The sequence below is a fragment of the Rhea pennata genome, chromosome 3 (assembly GCF_028389875.1).
Source record: "Rhea pennata isolate bPtePen1 chromosome 3, bPtePen1.pri, whole genome shotgun sequence".
Classification (NCBI taxonomy): Eukaryota; Metazoa; Chordata; class Aves; order Rheiformes; family Rheidae; genus Rhea; species Rhea pennata.
In genome coordinates, this window is record NC_084665.1 from 41,321,262 (window position 1) to 41,337,921 (window position 16,660).

At 39.3% G+C, this 16,660-nt stretch overlaps 2 protein-coding genes across 2 annotated transcripts in view; one reads left to right on the forward strand and one right to left on the reverse strand.

The window, feature by feature from the left end:
* Positions 1 to 7,556, reverse strand: part of CATSPERE (catsper channel auxiliary subunit epsilon) — a 40,225-nt gene extending 32,669 nt beyond the window's left edge. The window contains exons 1-3 of the mRNA XM_062571396.1: positions 7,484 to 7,556; positions 5,509 to 5,557; positions 1,153 to 1,222 (exon numbers count right to left, since the gene is read on the reverse strand). The gene's annotated coding sequence lies outside the window, so the exon portion shown is untranslated. The remainder of the gene's footprint in view (positions 1 to 1,152; positions 1,223 to 5,508; positions 5,558 to 7,483) is intronic.
* A 351-nt stretch (positions 7,557 to 7,907) lies between these two features.
* Positions 7,908 to 16,660, forward strand: part of ADSS2 (adenylosuccinate synthase 2) — a 38,794-nt gene continuing 30,041 nt past the window's right edge. The window contains exon 1 of the mRNA XM_062572120.1: positions 7,908 to 8,262. Within this exon, the coding sequence (XP_062428104.1) occupies positions 7,966 to 8,262 (297 nt within the window). The 5' untranslated portion in view covers positions 7,908 to 7,965. The remainder of the gene's footprint in view (positions 8,263 to 16,660) is intronic.

A 16,660-nucleotide genomic window follows, 5' to 3' on the forward strand; every position in this document is an offset into this window, starting at 1 on the left:
AAATTAGCTATGATGTTTGTGAAATAACTTGCAGCAATTCCGTATTAGAAAACTTAAGAGAGGTTTCTCACATGATTTTTGTTTTAATGTCTGTATATTAGATCAATTCTCATTAGTATACATTGTATACATGCAGCCTATCTATGTTTATGTGGCACCTTAAATGGAGGTATACAAGGGGATATAGTCCCAATATCATTCACTTCTTTTTAACAGCCTTATCCAATGAATAGAGATTCAACAGCATATTGCAAACTTCCTTAATCCCTTAAAAAGATATTGTGATTCTTTCTGGGCATTTAATTGACAAACTGATTATGCTGAGTTTTGTTAATATATTTTCTTCTCTCCATCATTCTACACGAGCACCTTTAGTTCCAGTCTCCCAACATACTGATTACCCTCTCTACAAAACACTGAAAAAAATACTAGTTAGCCATATCCTAAGATTTTTGTGGTAAACATGATGGTAATCTGTGACAATATTCACATAATATGTGCCACTCCGATGCAAGAGACAGGAAACTCTGTTCTTATTCCAAACATATTTAAAAATGAAGAGTTCTGCTGAACTTCATAACAAAACGAATAGAATCTGCATTATAGTTTCTTATATCTCATTTGAGAATAAAATCATTTAACATTGTTTGATAAGTTTTTTTGCTTTTATCATGCTACAGAATTTGTTACTAAAATACTCAATGGTGGTGAGAAAACCTATTACGAAAAAGCTGAGTTTTTTTACAGCTATATGGGAAGCAGCTGCTTTTTATCACCAGAGAAGATTCAGGAAGCACACAAGTCTGCAGAGCAAGCAGAATGACTGGATGTTTAAGGGATATGTGTTAAATATTTATCATTTCAATAAAATAAAGATACTGATTGCTATCAGTAATCTCAGAACTCATTGATTCAGCCTGCAAGGAAAGAAATCATTACTATCCAAACCCATTCTTATTTGGAAGTTTTTCACCAAAACCTTTACAGATACAGACTTAGGTTATTTTATAATTAGCATATTTAATTCTGGAGCTCCATTACGCAACAAGCTATGGATGCTGTGACGTACCTGTGTCCAAAGACTCAATGATCAGTCATTACACAGTCATCACACCACAATTAATTTTCTCACAATTTCTTTTCACTGCTTACCTCATTTGTTACTTTTGGTTTAATTCTGTAAGTTCCAGGAGTGGGACAATTCAGCGTTGTTGTTGGTGAACTGAAGTTATTTAAAAAATAAACATCATACATGAAACAAAACTTTAACTAATCAACATCACACACACACACAGGCATCCGAGCGATCTACTTAGACTAAATTTTGAAAACTTAAGATTTCAGGGTCATCTTGAAGGCTCTGTGCAAGAAAAGATACCACATTTCTGCTAAACATAAACAGAGAATACAATCTAACAGTTCAGTACTAGGGTGACAGACAATCTACATCTCTAAGACTGAAAGATTATCATTTCTGAGCATTATTTATAAGCACACTGGACCAAATAAAAGACTAAAAAGTAAAAGTGTTAGAGAAACTTGAGACAAGGAGTGTATAAAATATTCATTAAGCTTTTGCCTTGTTTCTCCTTGCATGTATGTGAGACTACCTAGCTGCTGTAGAGTATCAGAGTGACACTTCAGGAAAAGTGAGAACTAGGAGACTACTCTCTCTCAACAGCTGTATAAACAAGCTCCCTAACAATAGCCAACTGGCAGCAAAGTTTCCCAGTCCCCATGCTTTTTAAGTATGCGGTACAGTACGGATCACTCCAGACTGCATATCCTGATCACCTCTCTTTAAGGTCACACTTCACCCTGTTCACTGTTTACTCTTAATCCATCCTGTCCCAAATCACCAGATAAAAGAAAGAAGGACTGATCAGGACTCAGGTATTACAGGTTACAGTTAAACAGATGAAAGAAAGAAGGACTGATCAGGACTCAGGCATTACAGGTTACAGTTAAACAGATAAAACAAAGACATAAGTCTTTATTCTAACCTAAACTAATTCAGGGAACTATTCTGACAAAAAATGGCCCTAGAAGAACAAAAAGTAGTTTTCAGCCTTTCTCAGTAAAATATTGAACAATATTTGGCTTCTTATTTTAATGAACAAAACCAAGAATTCACACATTCATTGTTTGGGGAGGGGGGACAGGACTTCCCCTACGTATCTCTTCATTTCCCCTGCCCCAGAGAGATAAAAACCTGCAAAACATGTATCATCCAAATTATCTAACACTCACACATACTATTAAAACTTTCAATGGACAATGCTGTCAAAGGTATGCTTTGTACACACTTAACATGTTGCAACACTCAGGAACATGGAATTTATTTACATATGCCTTTGAGAGCAAGCTGCTGTCTGGATCACAATAGGCAATAAAATTTAGGGGAACACTGTAATTAAAGTGAATTTGTGACATATATGTCTATTTTCATTTTTAACATTTTCTAAGTAAATATTTAAATTGCAATATAATACAAAACTCAGTTTCAATTCTACTTTGTAAAGGCAGTAATTTATTTGCCATTTCTTTTAGGGAAGAATGAAATATGCAGATTTGAATAACTGACTTCATATTTCTTTACTCTTTTTTCTTTAGTAGTATTACACAACCAAATTGTCTTTGCAAGTCATAATTTAAAAATCTAATTTCAGTGTTGCAGTTCTGACCTTGAAACTTTTCAAAGAACAGAAGATAATATTTTTTTCCGGTGTATCTCTAGTCCTGCAGCTGCTATCTTATTTGCATTTGCATACATTGGTAAAAAAACAAAAGAAAACAAAAAACTCTATAAACGATCGTTGAAATTTCAAAAGTATTCTGTATTACCTTAATTATACACTCACTGAATTCAAAGTCTTACTTCTGTGGTGATGTTTTTCATTTGTGAAACTCTTACCTTTTATTTTTAGCAGTACATACATCAGGAAATTCCCACACAGTAAATGAAGTTCCTTCATATTCTAAATATATCTAACCAAAGAGTTGAGAACACATGCTAGTCTATACAAATGTATTGACTGTGACAACATGTACAAACATTATTTTAAAATTATAAGGTTCTTAATCTAATTTTTATCATGATTAAAAAAGATTAATGTCTTTAAATGTAACAAAAAATAGTTAAGAAAAAAATTAACTGGAATAGCTATTTTAAAAACAGTAATAACCAGCAACAAGTAGATCAACTACATTAAGCACAATGTTCAAATAAAATGATGAGTATCTTACAATACTAGCAAAAAAGCTTTGCAGCTGACGTAAACGATGCAGCTTAACAAAGAATATTTTGTTTAAAGAGACCTTGTTGGCCTTTGGTAAACAACTCCTTAGAATGCAAACTAATGCCTATCTTGCTTTTCTCTTTCTGGGAACCCACCAGGATCTAAATTTTTTCACCATGTGAAAAGATCAGGTACTATAAGGACAAAAGCCACAATAAGTGTGTACTAAACAAAACACAGCATACTAGAAATGTTTTCTTCCCCAAGGAACTTGACATACAAATAAAACCTTGCATCTGCCCAGCATGATACTCTGATATTTGCATCATCATCACAATCAGCTGCTCTTGCTATAGCACTCTAAAGAGTGCTGACGGCACTGTAAATACATTTTTAGGGAAAGAACCATCTATTTTACTCAAAGATATGAAAGGTATTGTATTTTGTAATGCATTTCTTTTCCTATGACTTACAGATTTTTAAAAAGCTTCTTGTATATTATATTTTTGTTTACAACTTAAGTAACACTTTCTTTGTCTTTTGTGTTCTATGAGAGACAATATATCTAATATAACTTCCCTTAGAGAGGCTGAAAGCTTCTATAGGTTTCCTTAAAATATAATCAGTTCCCTTCCTCCCATGGTATCCTGAAGGCATTCTGGAGAGTATGATCTGCTACAGATGCCAATCTTTCCTGGCACAGTGATTCTTAAACTTCTTTGGACTATGGAACACTATCAACACCAAAATTTCTTGGAACCACTGTAACATCAAATTTAAAGCAGGAAAATGTTATTAAAAGGTTGTAAATAATCAGGAAGTAAAATTATCTTACTTCTTATTGAATATTTTAATGAGATCTATGTGATAAATTTCAACATTTTCTTATTCAACATAGATCTATAGAATCCTCAGATTAGCTAACCATGGCCTCGCAGACTGCATTTCTGCAACCACTGTTCTAGAGTAGGAAACATCTTAGTGTAAAATATATGAATGTATCATTGTCATAGACAGAATCACTGCTAATAGAGAATCCATCCCTTGGACTATTTGCCCTGACGTGTTAATTGTCAAGAGCTGTTTCTTCTTCAATCGATACTTTTCCTAAAGGAAACTCAGAAGTTGCTCACAATAGAAAATTTGTACCAGAATGGTATTACAATCCTTCAGTTGTTCTTCATGTTGAATAGAAAATATTACAGAAATGAAGAGGAAATAACACTGTATGACCCGTCAGCCATGCTGAGCATTAGCTAGCAGTCCAGCTGACATTCTTGGCTTTGTTACAGCATTTTCGCTTCATTTGTGCTCATGCTTTATTTTCTGAACTACTGAAGTTCTTACCAAAAATTCTGCTCTAAACAATTTTAGACCGATTTATGTGTTTCATTTTTAAATATATAATCAGAATATGTGGGCTCTTTCAGTAGAACAATTGGAAACATACAGATGAAACAATTTTACAAATCTCATCAGCTTATTTGAATTAAATGCAGAAATTGTGTCACACTGCTGCTGCTGTCTAAGTCTCTTGCAATTTATTGGGAGGCAGAAAACAACAGTCATATGAAAGTCTGAATATACCCAAATTGAAGTGATATATGTGATAAATATAATTGCTTCAGTTATTCACCTCCTATCAATAACACTGAACAATGCAAAAGACAATACAGTCTAAACTTCATCATTTCACACTGCTGCTACAGGTTTAGCTTTACAAAGTCAATGTCATCTAGCAGCTTACTAATGCCAAAAAACATACACTCTTGCCAGTTTGCACCTCTAAACACTTACCTGATCGCTCAGATGGTAGACTCAACATGCCAAACCAGCAAAACAGTTAATAGTTTCCCCTACATGTTAGAGGAAAAAAACACTATTGCTGGTTCTCTTCCTTACAGAAAACAAACCAAAATAAGTGCAATTGGGCACTTCTGCTGTTTTATTGTAATGTCTTATACTACAAAAGAAAAAAAAAAAAGACTTTGACACAGAGCATTAGATGCCAATTGCTTTTTGTACCTTGGTAAAGAGCTAGCTTTTTTTATAACTATGCTGTATATATAGTTATTGAATCATGTTGATTAAGAACATTTAGTATCTTTTAAAGTATTAAAATTAAAGCTTCCATGTCGCAAGGTTCCAGTTTACAAAGAAAAGGAGGAGGGGGAGAAAGAAGGATCCAGAACAGCATATTTGAAATAAAAATTCCAAATCTCCTATTACCAACCAGTATTAATTAGCATGATCTCCATTAAATACTTACAGTTGTTCTAGAAGTAAAGAGCTTATAGTTTTCCTCAGTAGTTCTGTACCTACCAAGAAAGCATACCAAAACATAAATTTCAAAACTCTTCTACTCCAAATAAAAATAGCAGAACAATGAAACTGTGTGTCTGAAATCTATTTGGAAAGTAGCATTAAACTAGTATCACATTGCTAGAATACTGCCCTGATAGGCTAAAGTAGTTTCAAATTTATTTTGAGATTCAAGGGACTATCTGTGTGAAAACTTAAAATCATAAACAAACAAGCTAACTTCAAATAATCTTCAGTTTATTAAAGATTACTGAATTTAAAATGGTATATATATTGTATCTTTATACATAGTAGTGAAATCGTTCTTCGATTTCACTAACAGTGAGTAAATCAGGTTATACAGCTACACCAGAAGTGAGTTGTGCGGTGTTTAAGAGCATAAAGAGTGCAAGATACCCAATAGCTTATGACAAGAGGCAGAAAGTAAGTCAAACGAAACTGTGTAACAAAGGATGCTGGCATAATCATTTTCAAGCTTAAAGAACAGTTTTCCTTCCAGGTTGAGCAAAAACACAACCAAAAAACAAAGATCCTGCTCTTCCTTCCCAAATTTACCTTCTACTGCTCAAAGCTGCATACTTGCACCACTTAACTTCAGCTACTTAGCATGACCATCTGGCCACAAGGTAAACAAATAAATAGTGAAAAATAACTAGGCAAAAAATAGTACTTGTTTCTTTTCTTGCTGTCAGGTTACGGCCTTTTGCCTGTCTGCTACGGCCTTTTGCAAGGGAGGAAGCAAATTGTGCAGCTTGAAGTAGCAGCAGGAAGAAGAAGGGAAACTTTTGCTGGCTACGGTGAGGTGTTAATAGGACTCAGCCATACTGGGAAATCATATCCTAATAAATAAATAAACGCTATTTTTGAGGAAAAGATAGAATCTTGTATGGCCTCAGTTTCACATTTCCTAGCAACTTCACTAGACTAAGTATACTAAAATAAAGTTTGCCACTGTGTTAGTAAATCTGGAGAACTGCACTTCAGCAGTGGCTTGAATGCTGATTTTAGAGAATTCCCACAAGTTCCACCCAGGTGATAAAGAAATCAGGGCCATTCACAAGCACCCAATTAATACTATGGACTACAATGAGTAGCTAATGGACTACTTCCTCTTCAGAACACATATTCACAATTGCCTCACCTACCGTTTGCAATTGCTGAGCATGTCTGTATTAACCACAGCATCTCTTTGCACTGAATTTCAGGCAACTATTTAGACATTTTCAGTTATTCATAAAAAAAAATCTTTCTCTATTGACTTCATAGTTCATTTTCTGTTATATATCCCTAGCTTTTCAAGACATAGTTAAACTTTCTCCAGTGGCTTTTACAGATCCTCAAATTCTTGGTAAGAGCAAACCTGAAAGTGCCAAGCAACGAAAAATCCAATACAAACTCTTTAATCTGCCAGATCTCTGCAGACTGTCAGTGACTCCTCTGCAACTCAAGGTTTTTGAATAACTGTCTTAGCAATAATTACATCATTCAGATTTATAGTTTTTACTAGACAATTTAGGAAAAAAAATCTTTCCTCTAGGGGAGTTGATTCTGTGAATCACAAAAGAATGAAAACAGCCACTGCAACATCAGTTTCATTTCTAAACCTCTCAGGTACGCACAATGAATGCATTTCTCGGCTATGTTTTATTTCCATTCTTTTTTTTTTTTTTTCCCTCATGAATAAGCTGAGGACAACGTCCTGGTATCTGTGGAGCAAGTAGCTTCTCCTGTTTAGCCCCTGGTTCTGCAGACATTGATTTATATCCTTATGCACCCAGGCCTTGGGATGTGGGTCCCAAAGAGGCGCCTCTGGAGTAAAGGAAAGGGATCTGCGGCCACCAAACGCGAAGGCAGAGGAAGGGCCCCACGCGCACAGCCCCGTGGCGCCCGCACCTCCCTTCGCCCGCACCCCCTCCTTCCACCTCCACAACGTGCAGCCCCCAGGCAGCCACAGCAGGACCAAGAGCGCCCGACACCCGGGCAGCGCCATGGCCCTCGTCCGCAGCGCGACGCGGCGCGCCTTTCCCCGCACAGCCGCCGCCGCCTCCCGGCCTGGCCCCAACGGCCGCGGCCTCGCGCCGCCGCGGGGACGCATGGGGCAGCCGCGAGGCAACCGTCCTCCCACAGGTGCGGCCGCGCCGGACTACACGCCCCAGCATGCCCCGCGCCCGGGACCGCGCGGCGCCCTGCGAGGGGCGAGCCGCGCGGCGCGTTGGGCAATGTAGTCCGGGCCGGGAGGCGCGGGGGCGCGGCGCTGGGGCGAGGAGTGGAGAAGCCGCCGGGAGCGGCGAAGATGGCTGTGGGCGGCGGCGAAGGGCGGGAGCGCGCCTGAGGGCAGGGGGCCGCTCGGAGGGGAGCGGCGGGGGAGGCCGCCCTCGCGGGGCCGGTAGGCGGCGGCACCTGGATGCGGCAGCGGCATCATCGGCCCGCCGCGAGGAGGCGGGGGGAGAGGAGCCGCGGAGCGCGCCGCTCCCCTCCTGCCGCATGTGCCTGGAGCGGAGCCGGAGCCGGAGCGGAGCGGGCTGCGGGAGCCATGGCGGCGCCCGGCGCCTCGGCGCCCGCCATCCCCAACGGCGAGTGCGCCGCGCGCCTCCCCGGCAACAAGGTGACCGTGGTGCTGGGGGCCCAGTGGGGCGACGAGGGCAAAGGCAAGGTGGTGGACCTGCTGGCGCAGGACGCCGACATCGTCTGCAGGTGCCAGGTGAGGAGGCGAGGCGGCGCGAGGCAGCCCGGAGTGTCACCTTGAGGCGGGCGGGCGGGCGGGCGGCCCCCAACGGCCGAGCCAGCGGGAGCCGCCGCTCGGAGGGAGGAGGAGGAGGAGGAGGAGGAAGGCGCCCGGGGCCCTTTCCGCCCGCTGCGGCCGCGCTCTTTGTCTGGGAGGCGCGGGGGAAGGGGCCGGCGGCGCCCGCAGCATCGCCCCGCCGAGTGGAGCCGCCGGCCCGGCCCGGCCCGGCCCGGCCCGGCGCGGCGCGGCCGCCTGCGAGCGGCCTCCGCCGTGTGCGGGCGGGACGGTCGCAGCCCCCCGCGGCGCCTCGCGTGGCGGGATGCGCGGGAGCGCGCGTGTAGTCCTCAGCCACTTAGTCACCGCCGCGTAAAAACGAGCCTTTAAGGGAGAACTCGCCTCCCCTCGATGTCCGGTCGCTGCTGTGTCTGCGAAGGCCCGTTTTGCTTTCTTTACGTTTTTCTTTTTCTTCCGTGTTGCTGTATGGAGGCCCAGTTCCAGCCAAAGCGAAGGCTCTTTGATCAAGAGAAGTGAGTCTAGCCTGCAGGCGTATTACTCCTAAATGCCTAGGTTAAAACTACCGGCACTTGAGGCGAGATCTTCTTCTCTTAACCGTTCTTTTAGTAATCCTGTGGCACACAACGTTACAAACTAAAGTACGTTCTTTCTTGAAGTTAGAGATATAACAGCTTAAAACACCTGGGTGTATCACAGTATTATAGACTTTGATAAGTTTTGTTATCACTACACTTCTGTTGAATGTATAAATGAAATTTGCTTTAAAATATATTTATTTTAGAAGAGAGTACTGTTTTCCTAAGACTGCGAGTATTGAAGCATTGTATTATTTAATAAGACCTACGGCTAAAACTGGTGTTGTCCAAGCTGAGTTAATTGCGAAAAACTTGATCTTTGGAGACTTCAATTTTGAAATAAATAAATGTTCTTATTAGATAGCTGGTTTTGAAAATGAATGACTTTTCCCCATGTGCCCTCTTTAAAAAAGAGATCTGATATAGGGCTGTAGCATGGTTGCCTGGTTTTGTGGGTTAAAGAGCACAGTGACTTAGTTGGTCCTTCACAACTTCATTCTTGAAACTTGGAGGGCATCTGGGTGAATGTGCGTGTTTAATGCTAAGAAGTTTTGGGGGGGGAGAGAGAGGCCAACAGTGAATTTTTGTTTGTGTTTGAGTATGTTTGTATCTTCTCCAATTAACTTGAGGAAGAGTCAAGAAAAGGGAAAAATTATGGTGTTATCTCAGGCTGCAATTTCAGGGCCTGTTCTACCATTCTAACAGTTTTCTGTTCCTGCGGTAGGAAGGAGTTTCCTTTCCTTCCTTCTTCCCCTTCCTGTTGATGGCTATGTTGTCTGGCCTCTTCCCTCTGGTGCTTGAACTCACTCCTGAGAGTTGATTTTAATTCACCAAAATGGCAGGAAACTTTTTATTCAATTTATTTTCCACCATTTTAGTAAATTAAGCTGAATGTACTTAGCTCGGAGGAACAGCATGAACAAAAAAAAGGCTCGGTCAGGGAAAGCACAATTTCTCAAAATGAGAGGAAAAATAGGAGTATTCCCTTTCAGTGGTACTGTGCTATGAAGTCATCTTGCTATATATTGTGCAAATGTACTCTTGATGTTTTTGTTATTGCTGGTCAACCAGAGCATGAAAATCACACTTGCACTTTGTGTACCAGTGCTGGTCCTGAAGGAAAGATCATAACTCCCTTAGCCTGCACTGCACTAATATTGCTTGGCAATCTCTGCTTCAGTTCCTTATTTCAACATTATTCATTCTAGGATGGTTCTTTCTGATCTTCATACCATAGAGTTGCTAGAACACATGTGGATGAGACCAACTCTTTCTAGCATGGCTGTTGCAAAAGCATAACTTCCCATCAGTCTATATAAAAATGTAATATTGCAAAAAAAATTTAATACAGCTGCTTTCTTGAAGGACTTGGTTGTTGTAGTAGGTCTAAGATGGCTTAGAAAATTGTGCTGTATTTGCAGCGAAACTCGGGGAGCTGTCATTTCATTGTACTTCGTTCTGTGCAGATACAGAACAAAAGTGGTCCTTTCCCAGAACTGAGAACTGATGATCACTTACTTGTACAATGTCTGTAAAGGCATTTTAAGGGGTTATGTTCTGAAATCTGTAGTTGTACCTTCTTGGTTACTGGGCAGTAGATGTCCTAATGACTTCAGTCATTTGTCTGACTGGCTGATGATGGCATCTGGAATGAGGTACTGGTACAGTTAGACAAACTGGTGTATCAGGAATAAGCTGTACTACAGCTTCTAAATACCTATTCTAAAGCATTGTATCTTAAGTATGGAAGTTATTGGAAAGATGCACTCAGAGCGAGAGTAGGGGATTTTATTTTCAGGAGAGAGTTTCATACTGGTCAAAAGCAGTATTACAGTTTCAAAAACAAGTGATCTTGTTTGTGACTAAAATAAAGAAGCATGCAGGAGCAGCATGTATGTAGTTGCTAATGCAGCTGCGTTGGCAACTGTGACTGTTTTATGAGGGCACTGCTAGTATAGATTTCGTATATACTTAATACAGACATGTCTAGACTATGACAGGCATAATGTATGCTCATTCTTCCCATGTCAAATATGAACTGATGTTAATTTATTTCTAGGAGGTATCTGGTAAAATGGTACTTTTGATAAAGCATGTGCATCTGTGATAGTTCTGCATTTAAAGCTATGTCTAGTCTTTGGTGACTTACAGAGGTGGCTTATGGGTCTGTTTACCTGTTATCAAATAAATCATAGTCCAGACAATAAAACAGTGCAAGAATTAGGCTGAGATTCTGGAGTAGTTGCTAGAAAAACTGATTCTTGTGGTTTTGATTGACACACTTTCCTCTTAGTAAGTGTTTAGTCTTGCTACCCTCAAACGACAATCTAAAAAAAGCATATGTTGTATTTTTGTCACTTTATGGGTAAAGGAAATTGTTTCTCCTTCTGGTTAAGGGACTTCCCACTTTGCAAAATGGAACCAAATTAGTGAATTTAATTACTGGAATTTCTTTAGTGGATAAAGAATAGCAAATTAATGCATGCAGGTGACTTTGGGTGATCTTTTATCAAAACAAGTACAGTACAAGAATACACTGTGCATGACTGTTATGAAAGACTTGAACTGACTGGTGTATGCAGTGCAAAAAAAGTTTTAATCTTTGCTACATGATTCAGTGTTAACTTATTTCGTCAGCAAATCTGTTGGTTAATCTGCTCTTATTGCTAGAAGTAGCTGGTTTATTCACAGCAGGGTGTATAATTCGCACAAGCGGATAAGACTGCAGAGCCCTCAAATTATTATTAAGCTATGCTCTTTATGCTAAAAACAAACAAAAAAACCCCTCCCTGCTTCTTCAGTTCTATTGTACATCTTATTACTACTCCAGAACAGAGCTGCAGCTTCTTACCATGTGCTGCAGGGTGACGGAGTTCTTCTCTCTGAACTGCTAATAGTCCCCAGACCAGTGCTGCCTAATACATCTTTATCTCCATACTGCATATATCTGCCTTTTTTCCCCTTTTTTCTTTTTTTAACTGGAATTCCCGTAGCCTTCACCTACCAAACTCTCTCTCTCTCTCTCTTTTTTTTTTTTCCTAAATATTCTCACTCAAAAAGGTATTTTAAATGCAGACCCTGAAAAATTGGGAATAGCAGAACTGGTAGCTATAGCAACTGGTGCTTTTTCAGCCGCTAAGGCATTTGATATGTGACGTCTGACTAGAGCTCTCATTTTATTTAAATGCTAGGTGCACTTTTGGACCTTGTAGTGGTTGGCAGCATGCCAATAATGTGCTCTGGTGAGGAAAGCGAGGTCAGTAAAATGAGTTCTTTGGCCTGCTACCTTACTCTAGTAAAAGAAATTTACTGAGTAATATGCTTTACAGACCTGCTTTAGAGTATCGCTGGCAGAGGTGATCTCCTGTTATTGTAAACAGTCAAACAATGCCAAAATTATTTCAAATAGAGGAGTAGTTGAAATAATTTAACAAGTTGTGCTGTTAACAGTGGAGGTTTTAATAGCACTAAAGAGCAAATTGCACCTTGGTTTAGCAGTCCTTTTTTTACTTGGTTTCTTCATGGTGCAAGCTTCCATAGTAGTTCATTAACATTTCACATACGTTTATACTTTCTCCTGTACTGCCCCACACATCTAGAAAAGGCTCTCTGTAAATATTCCCACAGCCATTTTTGTTCTTTATAGCCCTTCTTAACTATTGTTGTGAAACATAGCAAAAACTAGTGGGTTCTTGTGCACTGAAGCAACATAGCACTCAGCTAATCTGTGTTTTCAGCTTTTTTCTTGTTTCATAGCTGCCTATCTCATTTGGTTTCTTTTATCTATTAGGGATAGAATTGGTCTTTATGGCTTGGATGAAGATTTGCATAAAGAATTCTGCTGCCTACCTAACACAGGTAGATGTTCCTGCCCTATAAGGTCTTCCAGATCATGTGAAACTAAGCTGAAACTAGTTCTAAGAGTCTGAGTATTGTGATCCTACAGCAGTTCTTCAGAGGAAGCTCTGTTGATATAGAGAAACCTGTAAAGTTTTTGATGATTTACACTTTCTCCTGTTTTCTCCTAAAAATAAAAGCAAGCATTAAAAACATAATCTGCTTATTCCTTTGTGTTCCCCCACAAGCCACACTGTTGATCTTGTTCTGATCCAGTGTAGTTCTTGCACTACTCATTTAAAAGTCTCTGAAGTCTAGCAAAAATTTTAGGCACTGTTAGTTAAAGTGTGTAACCTGACAGCTCCTTGAACTATGTTCAGCTATTATAAACATGAATGGATTGGAATGAATAAATACCAAAGAAGAAAATTGCTAGCTGCTGAACTTGTTTAATACTGAAAACCAAAAGTAGGTTGTACTGTACAGTTTGCTAACTGATAATTCATTCTGAGAGAGAAAGAAAAGCAAGAAATTTATCATAAAGATTTGCAGTGTGAGAGAATGTATTTGTTACCAGCTCCTTGGTAAATGAGAGTTTAGCATACTGAAGTTCAAACTTGTTTTTTGGCAGCATAGATTGAAGAGAGAAGCAAACAGCCTGCCTGCAAAACTATGTGGTGTTAGAGAATATAGTAGTTATTCAGGTATCTGCCTCTTCAGTAGACTGAAGAGCTTGTTGAAGATGAGTTCAGCATTCTTAGAAGCTGCCTTCAGGAAGGAAGGAATGTATTTGTTGTAATGCTAATACCCAGTTTTCTTGATGCATTTTTTGGCTTTCAATTTAAGAGTTAAATGGAAATGTTTACAACCACATGATGCCAAAACAACATTGACTTTCTTCTTCCCCAACTTGGCAGTCACTTGTATAACTAGTTCAAAAACAACTGTGGTTGCCGTGAGCAAAAAATGAATGCTGGAAAGTGGTAGCAATAAAAGCAAACCATAAAAAATATATGCGTGTACACACACACGTCTGATGGGGAGAACTGAAGAGAGCGCATGACTTGTCTAGATAAAGAGATGTTCTCTTCCTTAACATAGACATAAGATAACTAATTTCTGTTCTAGAAGAGATGCCTCAAAAGACTCTTTGCTTTACCCTGGGGCATCCTGTTTTTGAAATAGACACTTGGCATTATCATGTCGTAAGAAAAAGCAGTAATTTTTGGGCAGATAGCTCTCTTAAATGTATGTTCATTCTTTCAGAGCTGTTTCAAATACTTTTGTATTTAGTATCTGTAGAAAGAGCCGTTTACAGTATAGGCAAGGCATCAGGGTTTGAACTACTTTCTTGACTAGTTCATAACAAATTTAAATGTTGTAGTTACTACACTAACACACAGCCTGCCCTTGCTTAGTGAGGCTGTGCTCTGGGAATACAATGGATGTTTTCAACCTAAGTAGATCTAAAATGGAGAAACTATGCTTTTGTTCCTCCATCTTAGTTTTAAATACATTGTATTTCTCACACTTTCCTCCAGTACATTCTTACTTGCAAGTTCTACTTGTGAACATGCAAATGTGCCTCGTGCTTAAGCTTCCTTGGCTAGCACACGTAGCATACATTTAGTCTCACTCTGTGCGCTTAACACCTAGAGTGTAAAAAAACCAGGCAGTAAGACTTCCTCTATCTTTTAAGAGAAGTAGTATTTCGTATTTATTAACAACACTGCTTTCAGTTTTAGTTTGCTAGTTACATAAGTTGGTATTTTAAGGCTTCCTATTAGACCATTTCTACTTAAATTTCAAAAAAAGAAGAAATTACTTTGAAACTGGAATAAACTTTTAAAGCCTACAAATGGGGCTTTTTCAGTGAATGATAAATATTTTACACGTGCATGTCTTTTTCCTGGGAGAATCTTTTGTGCAGTGAAAATGCAGCAACTGCAAATCCTTCTCCCTTAAACTGGAAGGGCACGTGGTAAAGGGCATATTGCCTTTGCTTATTTTCAGGTAGATCAATGAGATCAGTTGAAAATCTAGGAGCATGGAGCTCTTGAACAAGCTCATTAGGGAAACAGTTCAAGTTCAGGATTTCCTTAAAAGTATTTGAATATGGCTTTATATCATTTTCAGCGTCTTTCTGGAAAGTGAGATTCCATGCTTCCTCAATGCTTGGCTTCACTTGGCTTCAGATGAGCTCAGTTATCAGGCATTGCATATAAAATATAGCAGAGCTTAAAACTCACAATTTAATTTTTCATTCCAAATTTTATGTCCTTGATACAAATATCATTGCAGTAGAGTAATGGAAAGCCAAATAAGTTACTCTTGAATAAAAAGCTTCTTAGGAAACTTTGTAGTTGTACCTTCATATTCAGTGAACAAACACAAAACTGGAAACAACCAGTTGTTATTTCAAGTTTAGTGTTTTGTTAACTGAATTTTGGAAACGTAATGTCTGATTCAGCACTGTAAAACTGACTCAAGTCATAACTGGTGATTTTCATTCTGAATTAAAACAATGCACTAAAATTTATCTTTTTATGGAGTAAAAAGATCTCTTTTTAATCCTGCGTGGCTTTAATTCTGACAGTGGAGGTTATGATGCAAAAAGATTGGTCTAGTAGTCTTCAATTTGTCTTTTTGAAGACAAGCATAAGTCACTGTAGTTTGGTCAAACTTTAACTTGATTAAATTATCAAGACCTTGACAAAACTACAAAAAATGATTGATTGTAATTTGTTATGTCATCTGGATTCCTCAGACACTAGTAGTCTTTAAGAATCATAGAATTGGTAGGGTTGGAAGGGACCTGGAGATCAGCCCCCAAACAAGTGACCCGTACAGGCATCGGACCTGTGACCTTGGCATTATTAGCACCACACTCTAACCAACTGAGCTAACTGGCCCATAAATGGTTAATCAGCTCAATATGTACTCCAGAAAAAGTTTGCATGGAAGGGTGTTACGAATGCTCCTTCTCCTTGCTTTGTACCTGATCTGCAAGCTGTTATCCATAGACTGAGCGTGAGATATTAAAGAGCTCTTGTGCTACAGGAAGGCTCCAAGTGAGACTGTCTTGCTTAGAACTTGTTCGTAGATTCTTTTAAGTGCGCTAGTTTGGTTCCTAGCGTTGTCCAGAATACATTTCTTCTTACCGCTCTTAAAGAGTTAAACTTTTGTCTTCAGAGCTGTAAGGGAAACATCATAAAACTATAGTCATGTAATTATGTTACTATTGTTCATATTATGTGTTAGGACTACATTCAGTCAATATGTTGGAAGTGTAGTCCTCCTTGACGCTTTTAATTTTCAGTATGTTTTTTGACATTCTTGTCTTGACCATGGTATCATGCTTTTGTTAGTTGTAAATTTTGTCTTCCAGTGCTTTGATAGTGGTTTTTGGCTAGCAGGAGTCACTTGTTTGATTTGTTGAAATTTGAAGTTTGTTTCCAGTAAAATGTCAGCTAGCAGATAACGACTCATGCCCTTCCAAATTAATATTTTCAGTCACTCAAAACTATTGTAGAAAGGGTGTTTCTGAAGAATGTTTATCAAATGGCCTCCAGATGTGCAACACTTTTAGCTGGCTTTGCTATCTCATACCCCCTCTGTGCATACGTAACAGATTCTGTGCACATTTGCCAGGATAGGGATGTATTAGAACAGTGTCTAGTTTTGTGTATGGTAATGGCCAGCATATCTCAATTGAATATATGGATGCAAATTCTTGGGTGTGGTGCTTAGCCTAAAATCCTTCTCCATGTAAGAGAGGTACAGTAGTGTATTTAATCTCATTTAGCGATAGCTGGCGGAGGGGGGGAAGGGAATACAAACCTACTCTGTTCCAAAAAAAGGGGGGGGATGGAGTCTCTCTGAGCAGTTTTCCATTGTAACAGGAATATTTCAAAAGTGGTATTTCATGGAGAATATTTTTGAAATGA